Source organism: Hyaena hyaena, unplaced genomic scaffold (assembly GCF_003009895.1).
Source record: "Hyaena hyaena isolate Hyena2069 unplaced genomic scaffold, ASM300989v1 scaffold_87, whole genome shotgun sequence".
NCBI classification, from domain to species: Eukaryota; Metazoa; Chordata; class Mammalia; order Carnivora; family Hyaenidae; genus Hyaena; species Hyaena hyaena.
Genome location: NW_024080718.1, coordinates 797679 through 814437, shown reverse-complemented (window position 1 = coordinate 814437; position 16759 = coordinate 797679). Strand labels below are relative to the sequence as shown.

Here is a 16759-nt window from a genome sequence, read left to right as displayed (position 1 = left end):
ATTTAAAATCAATTTATAAGACATAATATAGTTAACAATTTTATAGTAGTCTCCAAACACATTAATATTTGCAATTATGTAACAACTTATAACAATTTATATAATGTAACAATTTATAATTTAGGAATACTTGCACACACATTATCTTATTTAACCCTTCTAGAATATCTGTTTTAAAGATTAGCAAGCTGATACTCAAAACGTTAAGAAACCTCTTCAAAGCTCCCAGAACCAGTAAATGACAGATTCAAAATTAAGATGATTTCCCAATTCTAGATCCCTAGACTTTTTCTACCACATCATGCTATCTTGGTAAGAGCTCTCACCAAATTGCTTTTAATGAATAATGCTAATATGCCTAGAAATAATAGTTAATGTGTACTGAACATGTACTCACATGCTGGATAACATCCCAAGTCTTTTACGTGAATGAGAATCAGTAGCAGTATCAGTAAAATTTACGGTTCAAATTTACAATTCAAGTGATTAAAAATATTCACAATGGCATTCATAAGATAAAGCCAGTTTTAGACAACCAATTTATTGTAAGAAACACAAGCAAAAGAAGGAGGGATGGGGGACAGAGAGGGAACAGCAAACCCCAAGAGGCTCACGTGGTCTGAAGGGAAGAGGTTTCCCACCAGATTCCAAAACCCATGCCAGTTTGACAGAGCACAAATGAACTCTGAAGGGTCAGCCAAACAGATCACGTGTCTCCCCGAGCTTCGTTAATGCCTGTGTTCAAAACGTGCATAAGCGAGCTTACTTGCGCGCGGTCGATGCGTCCAGCAATGCTCAAACACCATGAATGGGAGACCAGAGGGCTGGGAACCCAGCCACAGCGCGTGGAAATGGATTCAAAGGACAGCCACACACCCCTTTTGCAGTGAGTTACTCAGTTCACATACTACCTCATCCAGTTTGATCTCACAAAAACCAGAAACAAGACAGTGACTCAGTCCCTAAACAAGGAGCACAAGGCAATTTACACCTTCTGGATGGAGGAAAAAGGAAAGGCCCCAGGAAGAAGCAAAACTGTCACCAGGTCAAGCTAGTAGCCTTGAGAAGTACTCTGCAGCCAGAATCCTGCAGCCAGGGGCAGTTAAGAGCGGGAGAACAAAAAGAAGTTGAAAGAAAAAAGGAGAAAAGAAAAAACTTCAGTGTGTCAACCTATACATCAACTCTTGAGCAAAAGAACCGCACTGTCATATGTCTGATCTCATTCCACTGGGGTGGCTAACCTTAAGGGGAAAAAAGAAGTTAGTGAAGACTTTGATAGCTGGCCTCAGGCTTGGTCAGGAGACAGCTCCTTTACTAGAAAACAAAAGCACTACAGTGAGACTAAAAGTGGTTTAAAAAAAAAAAAAAAAAAAACAGTAAGCCTCCGGGAATGATTGAAGCTTCTTCCTGATCAAGGACATTGAGATTCCCAATTCATTTTGGTCAATAAATCCAAAGTGACACACCTAATTTCCCTTCATTCTTTGGCTTCAACTCTCCCAGGCATGGTCAGTTCTCCATGCAGCCCCAAAACTCAAATGAGATACATGACCATATATGGGAGAACTTTTTAAAAATATAAGGTAATTTTTTTATTGCTCATACTTATTACTGTTTTTATGTGCTAGGCATGCTGCTACTTTACAGATGAGGAAATCGAGGCTCAAAGAGGTGCAAGGACTTAATAGTCCTTGCTAGATAACAGTAGGCAGATTTAAACCCAGGCTGCCTTACACAGCTGCTTGTAATTAATCAAGAACACATACCCTTATAGCCCATGACAAAATCCAGTTCCCCCCTCTTTTTTTTTTTTTTAAAATAGCCCTCACCTCAAAAGATCAAGATCCACTGTTAATTAAAACTGTTCAGGGGCGCCTGGGTGGCTCAGTCCATTAAGCATATGACTTCGTTCAGGTCATGATCTCACTGTGAGTTCAAGCCCCATGTCGGGTTCTGTGCTGACAGCTCAGAGCCTGGAGCCTGTTTCAGATTCTGTGTCTTCCTCTCTCTCTCTCTCTCTCTCTCTCTCTGCTCCTTCCCCCTGCGCTCACTCGCTTGCTCTCTCTCAAAAATAAACAAACATTAAAAATTTAAAAATTTAGAAAACTGTTCAGAACTACTTCCAGGGTGAATGAATTTTAAGCTGATTTGCTGATTGGGGTGCCATGTTTGCCTTTTTGAAAGGTATTACTTTCCCCTACATGACCTACCTCCAATCCTCTGCACCAAATGGCAGGAATAATTATACTGTGGGTACAGTTCCTCTCGCAGAGGCCAGCAGGACAGCCAAAGATCAAGCCCCACACCTCAGCACAGCACCCCACCACCACACCCCTTCCAACCGAGGGCACCACGTGGCCAACGCTGGTCACTGGAGAGGGCAAGAAAGCAATTTTCAAACTTCAGAAAGATCTGAAAGGGCAGGAACTTCCCCCCAAAGGAATACTGGCGAGAAAAAGCTATCCACGATCCTGTTTAAACAAACAGAAACAGACCTTAAATGGACCAAAGCAATATTATTGTTTCTCTAAACCACCTACATAATATTTACATTTTCCCAGAGCTGGGAAATCATAGACTACAGTCAAATACCTCTGAATTCACCTCGGCAGTGCCATTAAAACCTGGAACTGCTGAAGGTCTAAACCAATAAAACTTCTGTTGGTTTAATTTCTCATTTCCAAGTTCCACTGAAATTAGAGTCCAAATAAATCAACTGAATTTTAATTCTCTTGGAAAGCTCCATTAACTGTAAAACACGATGGAATGTTAAACTTCATTTTTAGTACTGCTATTTTTTTCCCTCCTATGTACTGCATACAGCTATTTTATATTTTCACAAGAGTTTTTGGTTTTGTTTTGCTGTTCAAGAACTGTATCAGATACATATAAATCTCTAGGACTTCACTGGCAAAATATCAAAAAACTATTCCTCGAAACAAGCATTTGTAGGAAATTTTCAGAGTAAACTTGTTTGGCTTAAGAATATGAGGATTAAGGAGGACTCATAGTCCCCCCTAAAGTCAGAAATAATTCTTTACATCTCTTTAAAAGATTCACTTAATTAAAATATCCTGAATGAAGAAAAAAGTAAATGAGGACAAACTACGGGTTCATCAGAATATAAAGAGATCTAGCAAAAACTCTGATCACAAGCAAGCCTTTTAAAGTAGACAGCAATGCCAGATTCTAACTGCAATGTTTCAACAAAAGACAATAAGCCCCTAAGTAAACACTATAAAAACCCTCTTTGGTAGGTGGGGTTTTTTAGCAGTTTGTCCTACAATCCTTTTTTCAAAATCTGGTCTATGGATAAAACTTAGGTTCCTCTGAATTCTACCAGATGCTTGGAAAACTCCCACTAAATGTACTGAAATTCAAAGATAAACAGGCACTTTCAGTCCTTTTTTTTTTTTTTAAACCTGCTTAGTAAACGGCAGCACATCGTCCAGCTCCCACCCTCTGTATTCCACAACGTATTCACAGGACCTGATGCTTTCTTGGTAATGCCTTTCCTGGGTCATAATTATAGGAGTAAAATGGGGGGGTCTTGTTGTTGTTGGGTTTTTTTTTTTTTTTGCTCAGAGTTTCAGTGATGTCAGCCTGAGACAGACTCTAAAGGATTTCAAAATGCCAGAGTATGTAATGTCCCTCTGGTCCAAACAGAGTAAGTCAAAAAATAACCTGAAGTTTAGCTGACCACAAAAAAGGGGAACCATCTCCCCAGCTAAATATGCACACGACTCAACAACAGTGTTCTCTGGAGATTTCCGGCCTAACAAATGGTCAAAGGCCATGAACAAGGCTCACACCAAGAGGAAGATCTATTGAGAAGTACAGAAGCATATAAAACTTACTGTTAAAGGAATGCAAATTAAATAACAATGAGTTATTTTTTGTTTGTCCTCAGAGTCCCCATGCTCTACTAACTGAGCCACCACCCAGGCACCCCACGTTTTCCTCTACTTTAATGAATATGCCCAGTGGAGCTAAGGGCACAATGAAACTAGTTAAAAATACAGCCTTCAGGGGCACCTGGGTGGCTCAGTTAAGCATCCAATTCCGGCTCATGTCATGCTCTCACATTTTCTGGGTTCAAGCTCCACATCCACGTCTGTGCTGACAGCTCAGAGCCTGGGGCCTGCTTTGGATTCTGTGTCTCCCTCTCTCTCTGCCCCTCCCCTGCTCATGCTCTGTCTCTCAAAAATAAATAAATGTTAAAAAAAATTATTTTAATATAGCCTTCAACTGGTGATATATAACTAGAGGAATGAAAAATGGCCATACCTTCACTGCTAAGTAAAATTGCATTTTGTACATCTATTCTAAAAAGCTATTCCATAATGGAAAAGGTGTTTTTAATACTTTTAAATGGTTATTTTTGAGAGAGAGACAGATGGACAGAGCATGAGCAGGGGAGGGGGGAGAGAGGGAGCCAGAGTCCCAAGGAGGTTCTATGCTGACAGTAGAGAGCCCAACACAGGGCTCAAACCCACGAATCACGAGATCATGACCTGAGCCAAAGTCGGACACTTAACTGACTGAGCCATGTTTATTTTTGAGAGAGAGAAAGAGAGATAGGGGAAGGGGCAGACAGAGACGGACAGAGGACCTGAAGCAGGGTCCGTGCTGGCAATAGAGAGTCCGATGCGGGGCTCAAACCTGTAAACTGTGAGATCATGACCTGAGCTGCAGTCAGACGCTTAACAGACTGAGCCACCCCGGCGCCCCTCATAATTCTAAGTTTAAATAGCAAGACTCAAATTTGTCAATGCAGAATTCCTTTAAAATTCTGGGACGCCTGGGTGGCTCAGTCAGTTAAGCATCCAGTTCCAGCTCAAGTCATGATCTTGCGGCTCATGAGTTCAAGCCCCACATCGGGCTCTGTGCTAACACCTCAGAGCCCAGAGCCTCCTTTGGATTCTGTGTCTCCCTCTCTCTCTGCCCTCCCCTGCTCATGCTCTGTGTCTCTGTCTCTCTCAAAAATAAACATTTATCTTAAAATTTTTAAAAATTTTACCAATATGATTCAGCAAAGCCACTTCTGGGTACATGCCTGAAAGAACTGAAAAGCTGTTTCAGTAAGACATATCTGTGTACCCATGTTCACTGCAGCATTAGCCACCAGAGCCAGGAGTTAGAAGCACCCAACCAGCAAATGACTGATGAATGGATAAACAAAACGAGGTACATAAATGAAATGCACTATTATTCAGGCTTGAAGAAAACTCTAACACGTTACAGCACAGATGAACCTTAAGGACGTTATACTGAGTGAAATAAGCCAGTCACAAAAAGAGACAACTATTGTAGGATTTCACTTATATGAGATATCTAGATGAGTCAAACTCATAGAAACAGAAATAGAATGCTGACTACCAAGAGTATGGTGGGGATGGCGTTGCAGTTTCCGAGGTGAAAAAGTTCAGGCAGGGGCGCCTGGGTGGCTCAGTTGGTTAAGTGTCCAACTTCAGCTCAGGTCACAATCTCACGGTTCGTGGGTTCAAGCCTCGCATCGGACTCCATGCTGTCAGCTAGCTCAGAGCCTGGAGCCTGTTTCAGATTCTGTGTCTCCCTCTCTCTCTGACCCTCCCCTGCTCACGCTCTCTTCCTCTCAGAAATAAAACATTAAAAAAAAAAAGTTTAAAAAAAAGAAAAAGTTCCAGCAATTGGAGACATAACAATGTAAATATGCTTAACACTAGATGGCAAATTTTAGGTGTATTATCACAAATTTTTTTAAGTCAGTACAATATGATTATATGTATGTAAAAAGACAAATGAGGAGCACCTGGCTGGTTCAGTCAGTTAAGCATATGACTCTTGATCTAAGTTCGAGCCCTACATTGGGTGTAGGGATTACTTAAAAAATAAAAAAGACAGACACCTGAGTGGCTCAGTCAGTTAAGCGTCTGACTTCGGCTCAGGTTATGATCTCGCAATTCATGCGTTCGAGCCCCACATGGGGCTCTGTGCTGACAGCTCAGAGCCTGGAGCCTGCTTCAGATTCTATGTTTCCTTCTCTCTGTGCTCCTCCCCTACTCGCACTCTTTCTCTCTCTCTGTCTCAAAAATAAAGATTTTTTCAAAGATTTTTATTCAGTAAAAATAAAAGAATAAAAAAGACAAATGAAAAAACTAGGAAACAATTCTGCAAAATAATATTTGGATTAGGATAGTAAAATAATGGATCATTTTCCCCCAAACTGTATGATGGGATTTTTATAGCACTCTTATTATCAAAAAAAAAAAAAAAAAAAAAAAAAAGCTTGGGGCGCCTGGGTGGCTCAGTTAGTTAAGCATCCGATTTTGGATGCTGGAAAGCATGACTCAGGTCATGATCTCACAACCTATGAGTTTGAGTCCCGTGTCGGGCTCTGTGAAGACAGCTCAGAGCCTGGAGCCCACTTCAGATTCTATCTGTGTCTCCCTCTCCCTCTGTCCCTCTTCCATTCATGCCCTATCTTGCTCTCTCAAAAATAAACTTAAAACTTTGGGGTTAAAAATTTTTAAACATATTGCTTCAGCTATCCATAAAACCTTAATATCCTTTGAATAAAACCGGCATGCTTATGAAAAAGTACTTTCTTGGCATGTACGAAACAAAGATGGAGCCAAGTTTTGAACCAAGATCTTCCTCTTTACCATGGACGGGAAATGATCTATACAGACTACAAACTAAACCTTAAGATTTTATTTTTAAGTAATCTCTGCACCCAAAGTGGGGTTTGAGATCAAGAACCACATGCTCCATCCACCGAGCTAGCCAAGTGCAGAAAGACTCCGAACTAAACTTTCGAGCAAGTTTCCATCTGTTTTGTTCATCAAAACCCTAGCACCAGTCTACCACATTGCCAACATTCCATGAACACTTGGGAATGAACATAGAAAGCTACCTTCACAATCTTGACACACACAAACATTGCCTGACCTGCATTAATTTCATGAAAAACAGTTTGCTGACTGCATTCTAAACCTCTTAAATCTAGATCTTCTGAATCTATTCTCCTGGTCTCCAATTCCCAAATTCACCCTTCTTCCTCCTCTAATTATCTCACTTTGTTTAGCATCTGGAAAAAGAACTGAGTGCTGCAATATATAATTAGTAAATTATTCTTAGCTGACTGAATCATGTAGCAGCAGTTAGCAATTACAGTCCATAAAATGTGTATTACTCTTGCTGTTTTAATACCCTATGAAATAATGAGCACCATTCTCTGTAAATTCAAGGCAGAGGTGCAGTTTGAATGCCATTAGGACAGTTTTTATCCTATCACCTCAAATGTCAGAAAAAAGGGGAAGTTGCCCACACAAAAGTTTCACAACCTCAAAATGCTGGTATGCATGACCCACGATAGGCTGAGAAAAAACAAACGATTCCCAACAGTAAAGGCCAAGTTCCCCTTCACAAAGAAAAATCTTCCCAGGGCGCCCAGCTGGCATCCCATCCATCCATGTGCAGCCACTAGAGGATGGAGATCCAAACCCCTGGCAAGAGTTAGTAGCTCTGTTCTAGCAAACAGCATTGCCCAGCAGAAATAGAATGTGAGCCACATACCGAACTCTAAATTTTCCAGTAGCCAAGTTAAAAAACAAACAGGTAAAAATCAATTTTATTTAACTCAGTACACCCCAAGTATTCAACATGTAACCAATATTAAACAATCAATCATTGTTTACATTTTATATTCTTTCCTTGGTCATAGAAATCCGTGTATGTTTCAGACTTCCAGCACCTCTGAGTTCAGGCCAGCCACATTTCAAGTAAGAGCCAGTGTGATCAGGAACTACTGTATTTGACAGTACAGTTTTAGAATGATGGTTCCTTCTCTTGATAACATTTTTACACGAATACCACATCTTAATCATCTTTTATGGGCTCTGACATCCTTCCTACTGCATATCTGGCCCTCTCCATTAAAAAAATAACAAGTTAGGGGTGCCTAGGTGACTCATCAGTTAAGCATCCGACTCTTGATTTCAGCTCAGGTCACGATCTCAGGGTTCATGGGATCAAGACCCACATCAGGCACTGAGTAGAGGGATTCTCTCTCTCTCCCTTTCTCTCTGCCCCTCCCTGTCTCTCTCAAAAATAACTGTAAAAAAAATAAAAATAATGACGATAATAATAAGTAAACAAAACCATCTGACTAGCCACTGAGAGCCAAACCAGAACTATTAAGAAAAACCTGGAAAACTAACCTGTTTTGGAGAGTTTGATAAACTCTCGTTAGCATTATCAGTATTAACTCTGTTTAACGCATTTCATATCCTTGAGGATGATGACGTTTCTGCTGGAACACAATCATCTACAGTTTCTGGACAGATGTCAATGGGAAAACGTGGCTTGTTTTACAGGGATATACTTCTCAGTAAGCCTTTCCATCTAAACTGCTGTATAGCTTTACCACACTTTACACAACACAAATGTTCTTAAAAACTGTCAGCAGGTACAAGTCTCCTTTACACTAAAGGAACATGCTCCTTAAGGAAAAGTTAGAGAGATGTTCTATTTGGTGAGCTTTTACAAAATATTACTCAATGGAGGCACCTGAGATTACTCAGTCGGTTGAAATCCAACTCTTGACTTCAGCTTAGGTCGTGATCCCAAGGTCATGCATGGGATAGAGCCCCACATCAGACTCCACACCTCTAAGCACGAGCATGGAGCCTGCTTAAGATTCTCTCTCTTTGCCCCTCTCCCTGCTTGCTCATGCTCTCGCTCTCTCAAATAAATAAATAAATAAAACCTTTTTTAAAAAAGGCAAAATAAGGTAGGTACCCCTCCCCTCTTAAACCCTCTGCTCTTTCCCTTCAGAGCAAAAATAAACTGTTGGCAAATTAAATTCAATAAATGCTGAATGAACGAATAATGGGCTATCTCAAAATAAGGGGGAAATATAAAGTGAATTATACCTACCCCAGTAATAGCACTGATTACCAATATCATCTACTTTTAAATGACTATTAATGTGTAAGATACTTTACAAACTTTTGGTCTAGCTGGGAGAAGAAAAATTGTGTACACTTGTATATGAAGGAAAACTCCGGGTATCAAGGGCTGGAACTTCCATCCAAAATCAGTACGTTTTAATTCCTTCAAAAAATACTAGGTACAGAGCATTTATTTTATATGCTAGGTCAACATGGTAGTCTATGTCCTCATTAAACTAAATATAACAAATTATAATTTTTGCTATGAAAGGCAAGAGCAGAGGGCTTTAAGAGGAGAGGGTGCCTACTTCGGAGCGGAGATTCAGGCAGACTTCTCTGAGGGGACGGAGAAGGAGGAGGGAGGGAAGCAATCCCAGGCCAAAGTTCTGTAATGACAAATCACATGGCTCCAGAAAGGAAGTGAAGACTAGTAGGGCCAGAACCCTAGTTACATGCAGGTATTAAAAAGTTGTTGCAGGAGCACCTCAGTGGCTCAGTTGGGGAAGCATCCGACTCTTGATTTCAACTCAGATCATGATCTCAACAGTTCCTGAGTTCAAACCCTACATCAGGCTCTGCGCTGACAGTGTGGAGCCTGCTTGGGACTCTCTCTTTCTTCCTCTCCTCTGCCCCTCTCTGCCTCTCACTTTCTAAATAAAAAAATAAAAATAAAATAAACAATAAAAATTGCTGCATCGGGGCGCCTGGGTGGCTCAGTCAGTGAAGCGTCCAACTTCAGCTCTGGTTATGATCTCACGGGTCGTGAGTTTGAGCCCTCACCAGGTTCTCTCCTGACAGCACAGAGCCCACTTGGGATCTTCTGTCTCCCCGTCTCTCTGCCCCTCCTCCACTCACGCTCTCACTCTCAAAAATAAAGAAACATTTAAATAGGGGCGCCTGGGAGGCTTAGTCGGTTAAGCGTCCGACTTTCGCTTAGGTCATGATCTCGCGGTTCGTGGGTTCGAGCCCCGTGTCGGGCCCTGTGCTGACTGCCAGCTCAGAGCCTGGAGCCTGTTTCAGTCTGTGACTCCCTCTCTCTCTGACCCTCCCCTGCTCACGCTGTCTCTCTCTCTCTCCTAGAAATAAATAGAACATTAAAAAAAAAGAAACATTTAAATAAATAGATAAAAGTTGTTGCATCAGAGAGTGAACAAGAAGCAGGGCCTCGTCACAGAGCTAATGTTTGTTCAGAATTAAACCTCTTACTAGGCAGTGTACATAGCTCTTCAGTGAGACAAGGATACAAACAGGTGAATTTAGCCAAGATACATTATAGAAAAGCAGCCCCTTCCCAGGCATCTATCTCCTATCTTATTCTCTCTCCACCAGCACTTCTGAACCAGGGCCCCAACTAGATAATGGCCTCAAGCCAAATCAGAAGCGAAAAGCAAAAGCCTCAAACAGGGGCCTTTATCAAAGACAGCTACTTCTGTGGGCAGCTGGGGGTAAGCAAGAGCTGATGCTCAGGGCTAAGACTTGGGGCCCACGCCACACTAAAAAGTACTCGCTCTGCCTCGTTGTTTTTTTTCTCCTAGAAAATGAATGTTTACAGTATGACATGCACTGACTGCCAAAGGAAGTCTAAAAAGAATAAGCACACTATTGGATATTTTTAGCTTTTCTTTTCATAAATGTTTTGTGTCACTGCTTTCCAAATAACCCCAAATCTTTTGCAAGTCAGCCAGAAGAAATGGGGGAGAGAATGTATTTTCATGTAAGAGGTGACTAATGTTCTCTTGAAAGTGAACTCGTCAGTCATGCTCACACAAACACAAAATTCCAGGGGATTAATATGTACCGTGTAAGAACGGGGCATACCAGACATGGAGAAGAAACGTGCCAGTCACCACGCACCAGGCAGAAGGACTGGTAGCAGCATTTATGTCTGACAACATAGGGATTAAAAATTAGTGTAGAAAGTTAATACAGTCAGAATACTTTGGAGGTTGTAAACCATTCTTCTTGTATCCCCAGGGATCTGCCGCCAAAGCTCCTAATGGAAACACTGAATAAAAACAGTGTGCCTCGTTACTGGTGATTCTAACAATATGACCCAGAACCAAACAACAAATCCAAAAAAACTTTAATAAGGAGAGAACTCATAGGGCCAACTTGAGGCCTGTTATATGGGGTCTCACGGGCTCGCCTTATTAAACAATTCTTCAGGGTACCTTCTTTTAGAAGTGTGACTGATTCAAAGACAATTTTTTAGACCTGTTGACTATTCTGGGGCACCTGGGAGGCTCAGTCAGCTAAGCATCCAACTTCAGCTCAGTTCGTGATCACATGGTTCGTGGGTTCGAGCCCCTTGTCGGCTCTGTGCAGACAGCTAGATCAGAGCCTAGAGCCTATCTCAGATTCTGTATCTCCCTCTCTCTCTGACCCTCCCCAGCTCATGCTGCCTCTCTCTCTCAGAAATAAATAAAACATTTAAAAAAAATTTTTTAATAAAGACTTGACTCTTCTGCTAAAGCAAAACCAGGGTCTCCTTTCCTTATTCCTATTAAATTACCAAAGGCTCAGAAAGAAAAGTGATTACCTTAGCTACAGGGAAAGATATGCTCCAATAGACTACATGAATAACCTTAGTCCATTTCTACTCTTGGAAGTATGAATGTGTAGGAGAGGAGAATTATGAATAACGGAATTGCTCACATTTTTGGTCCTTCACGAAACAAGAGTGAATCCACAATCATAAACTGCGAACACAGTAATGAAGATATATGCAGAATTGGTGTGTGTGGGCGGGGGGGGGGGGGTAGGTCAACATTTTAAGAAGCTCCTGAACTACAGATGTCCATATTTGCAAAGAGAAAACTGAATTTTAAATTTTTTTGGGCTGAGAATTAACAAAAACGGAAAGTTTGTGGGCCCTTTGGTGAATCACTTAACAAAGCCTTACCTTTCATTAAGAGTTAATTCTCCAGGGGGTTCTTGGGGAAATCATAAAATAGGGTACATCTGAAAACCTATAAAGAGCCAAGCATTATCAGGGCCCCTGGGTGGCTCAGTCGGTTATGCATCTTTTTTTTTTTTTTATGTTTTTATTTATTTTAGAGAGAGAGAGAGAGAGAGAGCGTGAGGAGCGGAGGGTAAGAGAGAGAGGGAGACACAGAATCTGAAGACGGACTCCAGGTTCTGAGCTAGCTGTCAGCACAGAGCCCAACCCAGGGCTCGAACCCACGAACCATGAGATCATGACCTTAGCTGAGGTCAGGTCTGACTCTGACTTGAGTCAGATGCTTAACCAACTGAGCCACCCAAGCATCCCACATCTGCCTCTTGATTTCCACTCAGATCATGATCTCACGATCCATGGGATCAAACCCTGTGGAGCCTGTTGGGGATTCTCCCTCTCTCTCAAATAAATAAACTTAAAAAAAAAAAAAAAAAAAAAGAGCCAATTATCATCAAACCAGGAAAGCATTCATATAACTAATATTCGCTGAGCAGCCATGGTGTATCAGGTACCAATGGAGACCCCAGAGATGCAGCAAGACATCCAAACCAGCACAGAAAGTCCATGTGTTCGTTCTTGTTAATATCCTCCAGACAGGTTTTTAAGCCTTTTCCTTTTTTCCAGCATAATATAAGAAAGAAAATGGTAACATTTCCTTTATATCCATAAGATTTTTGTTTTTGTTGGAGACAGAAGTTGGGCTATATTCCTTTGCCTGGCAGAAGAAGAAAAGAAATTCCTCATCCCCTTTCCCCTTTTTCTCCATCCTGCATTTACCACGAACATCTTGCTTTCGCTGGATATTTTCAAGAGTCCTAGAAACCAGATCTTCTTGGCTTTTTCACCAGGTGGTTCAGCACCAAAAAACAAAACAAAACAAAAAACAAAAACAAAAAACCCAATTACCATTATCAATAACAGAGTTAATTGTTGTTGCCTATGGCAACATCTCTCTTTGCACCTCTCTAAAGAAAGGATAAATTCCACTTTTACACTGTCATAAATGCTTATCTTATTGTTATAATCACCAACATTGTAAAAATGAAAAAGGTGGGGTGGCTCGCTGACTCAGCCAATATAGCGAGGGACTCTTGATCTCAGGGTCATGAGTTCAAGCCCCACGTTGGGCACAGAGATTCCTTAAATAATAATAAATAAAATGAAAAAGGTTTATGTACCATCTAACCATAGGTAAAACAAATGCTCCATATTTAGAGTGCCTTGCTTTTTATAAACTCGCAAATCTTAGCAGGAATTTAACAGACTTATTCAGGCACTTTAACCAAAATGCCCACAAAAATTCAGTTTGAAACACTTTTTCCACCTGGCAAGAAAGTTCCATAACTCAGCACCTTCCACGTGTTACATGAGAAGGGTAAATGCACGGGCAGTAAGGCTTCAGAATATACAAAACACGATCTTCAAGCCAAGAACTAAATCTTACTGTCCTGGTTTTCAGCACAATACTTCAAAACACGTATGAATGGCAGACAAATCCTAAATGCTAAACAAGTATTATATAAAATGTATGCCAGACTAATGAGCAAAAACACTGTATGTGTAAACCCCGAAAAAAAAAAGAGATGTTTTTACTTTTTAAAGCCCTGAAACAGTCTCACTCCATTCTAACCCGGATATTCTGGTCCCTGTGAAGGAGCACCACACACCTGGAGAGCCTGAGAACCAGCACTTTTTGTGAAGATTAACAGCCGCCTCTGGAATAGACTTCAACCTACCACACAACCACCTCTGTCAAATTCTAGCCAAAGTGTCAAGCAGCGACAACATTAAGTAGCAGGAGAAAATAAAAAGTAGATAAGAGAAACAAAGGAGAGGTCAAGAAAGACAGAAGGGCCAAGCGAAAGAAGCATAAGGAAAAGCAATTAATTCTTTCCTCAGACAAGTATTTCTGCCTTCCAAACTTCACAGGAACGCATGCCCTTAAAATACACTCCACTCAGGGGCGCCTGGGTGGCTCAGTCGGTTAAGCGTCCGGCTTCAGCTCAGGTCATGATCTCACGTCACGGTTCGTGGGTTCGAGCCCCTCATCGGGCTCTGTGCTGACAGCTAGCTCAGAGCCTGGAGCCTGTTTCAGAGTCTGTGTGTCCCTCTCTCTCTGACCCTCCCCTGCCCATGCTGTCTCTCTCTCTCAGAAATAAATAAAATATTAAAAAAAAAAATACACTCCACTCAAAAAGAGGGATCAATTGGCATGAACTGCACGTGTACTCCAAAATTCATATGATGAAGACCTAAATGTGACAGGACTGGGGGGGGGGGGGTGCTGTGGGAGGTAATGAGGGCATCAGAGGCCCCCTTCTAAGAGGAAGAAAGCTAGCCCTTTCTCCACAAGAGGTCACACACAGCAAGAAGTCAGGCCTCTCCAAGCCTGGAAGCCTGAGCCACGCACCCAGATGCACCTCCAGCCTCCAGAACTGTGAGAAATATTCGTGTTTAAGTCACCTAGTCTACGGTATTTGTTACAGCAGCCTGAGCTAAGCCATCGCTCAAAGTGACTAGTAAATAGTGCAGCCCTAAGCCTTAGAAACAATAAAGAGGGCGGACTGCCGCCCCAGGACTTCACTCAGGATTACCTGCTACTGAATGAGGGCACTTGACTTCACTCTTGCCCTTCACCATCGTCTCCCCCCCCCCCCACCTCCCGTCCCCTCCCTCTGGTTTGGGGGTTAAGAGGTTGGGAAGACTAGAACTTCCGAATCATAAAAAGAAATCTGACCTCAGAAAGTGGTTCAATAAACCTAAAAGGTCTGGCAAGGAAACCCTGACACATTACTCCGTCCTCACCCCTCCTATAACTCATCATCCGGCCCTGAACGATTTTCCTTGCCTCCAGTCTCCAAGACTGTCTAACAGCAAAATTTGGGGAGCGCCTGATATTTTTTAAGAGCAACAAATTTGTTCCATTACAGCCTTCACTAATCTGATGTGAGCACGGCTAGGTTGGCGGGGCTCCCTGGTGTGGCTCCCAGGGCCAGGAGGCCTCGAGTTCACGCTCAGGACTGAGAAGTCCACGCCAAGTGGCCCGTTTCTGGAAAGCCTCCCTGAAAAACACGGTCACGGTCGGCGAAGCCGGCCCAAGTTCCCTTCCCATCTTTTCCTAGGTCCTACTTCCCACGGCATGCTTCCTCCAAAAAAGGAAGAAACCAGCCTAAAGCTCAGCTCACGCCGGCTGGTATTTACCTAGCACCGGAACTTGTTTGCAAAACATTGGAGGCACTCACAAACTTGACTTTGCAGGAAACGCACAACCTTGACTCCCGCAACCAAGATCTGGCGAGCGCCTGCTACCGTCCCTGCCCCCACCCCCAAAGTCCTGGACCCGGAAGGTAGAGGAAGCCAGGTCATCACCGCCACCCCTGGCTATTACACGGTGCCCATGCCACTCAGGGGACCAGTGCCCACTGGACCGACTCACAGTGAGGGCCGGAGCCAAGACCCGACCACTAACTGCTGGGGCGCAGAGGAAACGCCGGGAGAGGCGGGGGCCGCCTCCACGCTCAGAACTGCTTCCCCGAAGCCCGCAGCCCGCAGCTGGGCCGCAGAGGCCAGGCGGCGAGGAAGGCAGGAGCCGGCCCCCGGTCTCCCGCCCTGCCTCCTCTTCCCCTAGCCCGAGCCGCCCGCCTCGCGCGCACGCCCGCACGCCCATGTGCACGAGCTCCAAGTACGACCCTGGGATCCCCAAGGGCAGAAGCCCCTTCTCAACCGCCCCTCCTCCTTCCCAGCCGGCATCCCCGACGAGCCTCGCAGACAACACGTGGGTTCGGGAATCCTGGGAGCGAGGGGCGCGGGCTGCGGCGCCCACGGCGCGTGCCACTCACTTGCTGGCCGGTGCGGGGCTTGCCCTGGGGCGCTCTCCTGAAGAAGGAGGTCCTGGCGGTGAAGAAGAAGTCCTCGGAGTCCTCCTCCAGGCTGCTGTAGCCGCTGCTCATGCTGCTGGTCCCGTCGCGCGTGGGCCGCCTCCCCCGGGCACAGGCGGCCAGGCAGGGGGTGCCGCGCCCGCCCGCCCCGCGAGGTTCCAGGCGCGCGGCCCCGAGCCGCCCGCGGGCTGTCCAGCTGCAGCTGCGGCCGCCGCTCACTCGGCCGTCCCGGCCCCTCCCGCCGCCTCCCCGCCCGCTCCGGGCGCGGCTTTAGCCTCCGAGAGTCTTGCGACCCCGCCCCCCGGGGCCCCGCCCTCTCGCGCTGCCCCGCCCCGGGAGGCTCGCGACTGTGCCCACGCGGTCGGGGCGCTCCGCGCGCGGCCGCAGGTGGGGGCGGTGCGGCCGGCCGGCCCGGGCGCCTGCTCTTCCCCGCGGCGTCTGTGCAACCCGGGGCGTCCGCTTCGGGAACTGCGTCTGGCCGGGCTGTGCTCGGGGTCGCTTCCCCAACCTCCCGGAAACTGCCGAGTCCTCCGTGATCCGGCTACCCGCCCCCCACCCCGCGAGCTCGGGTTTGGGGGAAGACCCGGGCGGAGCAGGGAACTTTCTCCGCTGTCTCCGCCCTTCTCGCCGCCCCCGGGGTCCCGCGGGCGACTTCGGAGATTGCCTAGCCCAGGAGCCCCCAGACCGTCGGGCCTCCAGCAGCCCTTCCGCCGCGTCCTCAACCGGCATCTCGCCCTTGCAGGAGGGTTAACAGTTAGCCGAGAGGAGTTGGGAGGCAACAACTGGGTAGTTTATTCAAATGAAAACATCCTTTCTGGTAACTGGGTTGAGCTCCGGTCTTTCCTTCCCGCCTCTCTCTTGAGAAGGTTCATTCGCCTAGAATGACTGAAGGACGGCCAAGGTCGTTACGTACGGTCTTAGAGGCCACTTGGTGAAGGGGGTGGGAGTGAATTAGTTCGAGTGCATATTAATTAAACGTGTGTTTTAGA

At 44.6% G+C, this 16759-nt stretch overlaps 1 protein-coding gene across 1 annotated transcript in view; it reads right to left on the bottom strand.

Annotated features, from left to right (window-relative positions):
- The window catches only part of RASSF3 (Ras association domain family member 3), a 75625-nt gene extending 59616 nt beyond the window's left edge, over nt 1-16009 (bottom strand). The window contains exon 1 of the mRNA XM_039234286.1: nt 15732-16009. Within this exon, the coding sequence (XP_039090217.1) occupies nt 15732-15842 (111 nt within the window). The 5' untranslated portion in view covers nt 15843-16009. The remainder of the gene's footprint in view (nt 1-15731) is intronic.
- Nucleotides 16010-16759: the final 750 nt, after the last annotated feature.